Source organism: Oryzias melastigma, unplaced genomic scaffold (assembly GCF_002922805.2).
Source record: "Oryzias melastigma strain HK-1 unplaced genomic scaffold, ASM292280v2 sc00263, whole genome shotgun sequence".
In the NCBI taxonomy this organism is placed as follows: Eukaryota; Metazoa; Chordata; class Actinopteri; order Beloniformes; family Adrianichthyidae; genus Oryzias; species Oryzias melastigma.
In genome coordinates, this window is record NW_023416897.1 from 267727 (window position 1) to 272716 (window position 4990).

General features: G+C 44.7%; 1 protein-coding gene across 1 annotated transcript in view; it reads left to right on the forward strand.

Annotated features, from left to right (window-relative positions):
* LOC112140538 (SH2 domain-containing protein 3C) overlaps positions 1–4990 on the forward strand; it is a 93461-nt gene that overhangs the window by 71355 nt on the left and 17116 nt on the right. Inside the window, exon 5 of the mRNA XM_024263534.2 lies at positions 107–278. Within this exon, the coding sequence (XP_024119302.1) occupies positions 107–278 (172 nt within the window). The remainder of the gene's footprint in view (positions 1–106; positions 279–4990) is intronic.

Sequence of the window (4990 nt, forward strand, 5' to 3'; positions counted from 1 at the left end):
GCCACCTTTTCCAAAACTCAAATTTTGCTATAGTCTTTTTTTTTTTATTTCAGATTTGATGTTTTGTTGATCAGAATCTGATATATTATTGGCCGTGTTCCTCCAGGCTTCAAACCATGGCCATTATGCTGGCCGTGCACGTGCTGGGCTGCACAGGCACACATGAAGAGCGTGCTGTGCTGCTTCAGAAGATTATCCAGATTGCCGCAGAGCTGAAGAACACAACAGGAAACATGTTTGGCTTTTCAGCCGTCATGAGAGCCTTGGAGCTGCCACAGGTGAAGCTAGCATTCTGTTGCTTATGTTTACTTTGAACTTTGATACAGGAGACAGACGGTCAAGCAGAGCTCTGCAGATCTCACTGGGTTACAGGTGAACATTCTCATCCCTAATATCAAATCTGTGTGTGACATTTGTCCTACTGTGGGTAAAAGTGCATAATATTTCTAGTGCTCAGTGGTTGATGATCAGGAGGCAAAGTTCCACTTACAGTAAATGCTTCGGTTTGAATTAAACTACAGTCCCCTTTTTAAATCAGTCACTTATCTAAGGAGCTCTTGGGCAAATTCAGAATTACTTTTATGGGGATTCTGTCTTTTCTGTCTCAGTTTGACCTCTATGTTTCCCTTGAAACACTTTGACCTACAGCACCCCCCTCTGTTCAGTCCATATATCAGCTAGGTTAAATGAAGTACAGACCCTTTCCATAAAAAGGAATTTAGTAAAAAGTTAATTAATTTACATAATTCCTTTCATACCGAAGAGGATTAGGGCCACTGAAAAAAAAAAGCCCATGAAAAATTCTGACTTAATCTCTGACTTTTTTTCTCAGAATTCTGAGAAAAAAGTCAGAATTTTTCATGGGCTTTTTTTTTTTTTTCCAGTGGCCCTAATCCTCTTCCGTACTTTCAAAACATTAGACTTTCATAAAATATAGATTCAGGGCCCATTGTTTAAATGAGCTCAACTATTCATTTACTAACATTATTTATTTATTTATTTTTAACACAAAATTGAGGTTCCCCTAAAAAACCCAATAAACAATATTTCTAAATATTAGAAAACTGTGCGGTTAAATCACAATTTACTAGAAAGGAAACAAAAAAATCAATCAGAAATAAAGTATTTTTAAAATGACGTCCATCTTCAATATATGATCAGATTCCATGTCCAGCTGGAAAAGAAGATCTACATCGTCAATCATGACGAAATCAGAGTTTACCAACACCAGCGCTGGACATTGGAGCCCAGATCATGACTGAATGAGGTTTCAATCTGGACTTCTTGCAGCTTGGGTTCTGCACCTCACCAGTGCTCCTAAATCCTTGGATCTTGATTCCAAAATGAAAGGCACACTTTCCTTTCATCAGAAAGCAGGACCTCAGACCTCTGGCCAAAGGTCCAGTCCTTCTTCTCCTTGGCCCAGTTGAGATGTTTCCTCCATTGGTCCATGCTCAGATGTAGCTTGGCCCGAGTAACCTGACAGTTAAGGTCCATCTCCTTAAAGTGTCTGAATGTGGTCTTTTTTTAGGCTGATCCTCCACAGTCACCTCCAGTGACATGCAGTCAGGGAAGGCAGAGCCTCACCTGCAATTATGCCTAAAAAATGTATATTTAACATTAAATTAATAATTTTTAAAATTAAAAATAGAAATCAGGTGTTTTTTTTTTTTAACTTGTCCTGTCCAACAGCTGAGCCAACAGATGCGGGCTGAGAGCTTCTTGTGTTGGGCAGATTTTACTGTCACAACAGGGATTTATTGAGTATAAACCCCTGTTGTATTTCATGCTAAACTTTATTTATGTTGATTATGTTTTATTTGATTTATTTATTTATTTTTTTCTTCTTTGTTGTTGGACCGGACGGAAAAAAAGAAGGGGGTGGGAGAGAGGGAGGGGGGAGAAGAAGATGGTAACAGAGGGAGGCAACATCATAAAACAACCAGGACTAAGTGATAAACTAGAATGGGCGGGGCCTGTCTACACACACTATAGTTACACACACACACACACACACACACACACACCTGTTGGCCAAAATAGTCTCCACATTTAAACTAAACATAATGTACTCAATTCAACTGTAACAGCAGCTCACACGCTCCATCATACAAACCCATTCAGATAAAGACTTTCATTCTGTCACACAAACGGTTAGTGCTAAGGTGAGCTGACACCTGTGCTCAGGTGAGTGTTTATGTTTCGCTGAGGTGGATGGTGATGGGATGTACTCAGAGAGTTAAAAGATGGCGCCCGTGTACCTGGCCGCTCGTCTGTCGCTGTTACTTTTTGTCACTGTTACTTTTTGTCACTTTATTATCTGTTCTGATTATTGACATCCAAACAACAGAATCTCTGTTGGTGTACAACCGTCAACTCTTACTGGAGCTTCAACAACACTGCAAAAATGATCTGCTCTCTGACCATTACAGACAGAAACCCTTGCCACCGCAGTTATCAGGGATCCCGGCTTACCTGCTCAGGACGTCGGTTCTCCTCCGCCGACGGAAGCGCACCCGCCGGCGCGGCAAGCGTGGTGGTCGGCAAGCCAAATTGAAGGCCTATCTTGCAAAATCTACTTCCATTTCCCGGTCAGGTTTTGGAATATCATTGGTAAATGGTAAATGGCGTATACTTGTATAGCGCTTTCTACCCTCCTTCGAGAGCCCAAAGCGCTTCACAGTCACAGACCCATTCACCCGTTCACACATTCACACACTGGTGGTGGCTCCGCTGCCGAACACTGGCGCCAACCTCCCACCAGAGGCAATTCGGGGTTCGGTGTCTTGCCCAAGGACACTTCGACACATGGGCGGGCAAGGCGGAGTCGAACCCGCTCACTTCTGATCAGGAGTCGACCGCCCTACCACTGCACCACGGCCGCCCCTTTCCCATCTGCTGTGTCCTGGCGCTCCATAGATCCACTTGAAACCTGTTTGACAGCTGTCATTGGATTCGATGACGGCTTCCCTCCCAGCTGTTCCTGGTTTCCGCGGCCGCGGCAATGTGGGGTGGGCCCCCAAAATCTGAGGGTGCCCCCCGTTATTGCGCAACATTCCAGCTATCGTCAGGCCACGGTCCAAGCCAGGATTGGATTGGTGAACGCCAGATCTTTGGCGAATAAAACTTTCATTCTGATGGATTTTTTAATCTCCCGAGGCTTGGACTTTCTTCTCATCTCAGAGACTTGGGTGGCTCCTGGTGAGTGCAGCACTCTCGTGGAGTTATTACCAGCTGGATGTTCTTACTTCAGCACATCGCGAACCTCAGGACGTGGAGGAGGAACTGCTGCTATTTTCAGTGACACGTTTAGATGTAAACAGCGAGCTATTACCTCCAGCTCCAGTTTTGATGCAACTGTTTCTGAGGTTGGTCGTTCAGACCCGGTGGCGTATGGTCATTTACAGACCTCCGAAATATGATAAATCATTCATTTGTGATTTTTCTGATTTTCTTTCGGACATTATGCCTCACTTTGATAAGGTTCTGATTACTGGTGATTTTAATATTCATGTGTGCTGTCCAGATAAAGCACTGCTGAAGGACTTTTTATCTATTATGGACTCTTTTAATCTTGTGCAGTGGGTGTCTGGGCCCACGCATGAACATGGATACACCTTGGACCTAGTTTTTATTCATGGTTTATCTATTTTAAATATGGATATCTGTGACAGTGTGTTCTCTGATCACCTGCCGGTTTTGTTTGATGTGGAGTTCTCCTGCCCTACACTTAAAGTTGATGCTCCTGTTCGACGCTGCAGGATTTTTAACTCCTCCACGGCTAGTCAGTTTTCCACTGCCTTCCACCCTCTGCTTTATGTAATAATGATCCAGAAGAGATCAGCTCATGGTTTAATGCTTCTTGTACATCCATACTCGACACTGTGGCTCCTTTGAAAACTATGCAGCCTAAATCTAAGCCTGAGCCCTGGTTCAATCAGAGAACAGCTAGGAGAGAATGTCGCCGAGCTGAACGCAGATGGAAGAGGGACAAGCTGCAGATTTCTTTTCAAATGCTAAAAGACTCCTGGCATCAATACCAGACCACTGTTAAGGAGTCAAAGAAAGAATACTTGTCCAACATAATTATGGCAAACAGCCATAATCCTTGTGTGCTGTTCAGAACCATTGATAATGTCCTCAATGTCCCACAGTCTGTGGGCCACGAGGCATCAGCCAAACTATGTAATGACTTTTTAAACTTCTTTATTGGAAAGGTTGAGGAAATCAGAGCAAACATCCAAACTCCCTCTGCTCCCTCCCACCTTACATCTCAGAGCTTCTCTCTCCCTACACTCCTCCCCGGTGCCTCCGGTCTGCTGATCAGCTGCTCCTGGAGGTACCAAGAGCTGAGATTAAGTGTAGAGGGGATCGAGCCTTTTCCATTTGTGCCCCAAAGCTCTGGAACGCTCTGCCTTTTAACATTCGTGATGCCTCGTCTCTGTCAATTTTTTAAAATAAACTTAAAACCCATTTTTACAGTCAAGCTTTTAACGTTCCTTGAAACTCTGCTCTTTTTTTACTCTGTTTTTACTTTGTTTTTATTTTGTTCTTATTCTGTTTTTAACTCTGTTGCTGTCTTGGTCTTTAGTTGCTTTGTGCTTGTATTTTATCTATTAGTGTTCTTGGTGTTTTCATGTACAGCGCTTTGTAGCAGTCTGCCTGCGTTAAAGCGCTTTATAAATAAACTTGATTGATTGATTGATTGAGGGGGGAGAGCGCCCGGCCATCCTCACGTCAAGACCCCCCACCGGGGCAGCAGCTGGACCCCCCCCAACACCCGACATGCAGCCGCGGAGTGAAACCGCCCGCCGGGCTATCCCGCCAAGCACCCAGACCAGGGCACGCAGGCCGCCACAGAGGCCCCCCACAGCCAAGAGCAGGAAGGCACAGAAACACAGAGAGTGCAGACCTCAGCCCAGCCAGGAGGGGCAAACGCGGGACCCCATCCCTGGAGAGCCCCCCAACCCCCGAAGAGCAGCCCACCACC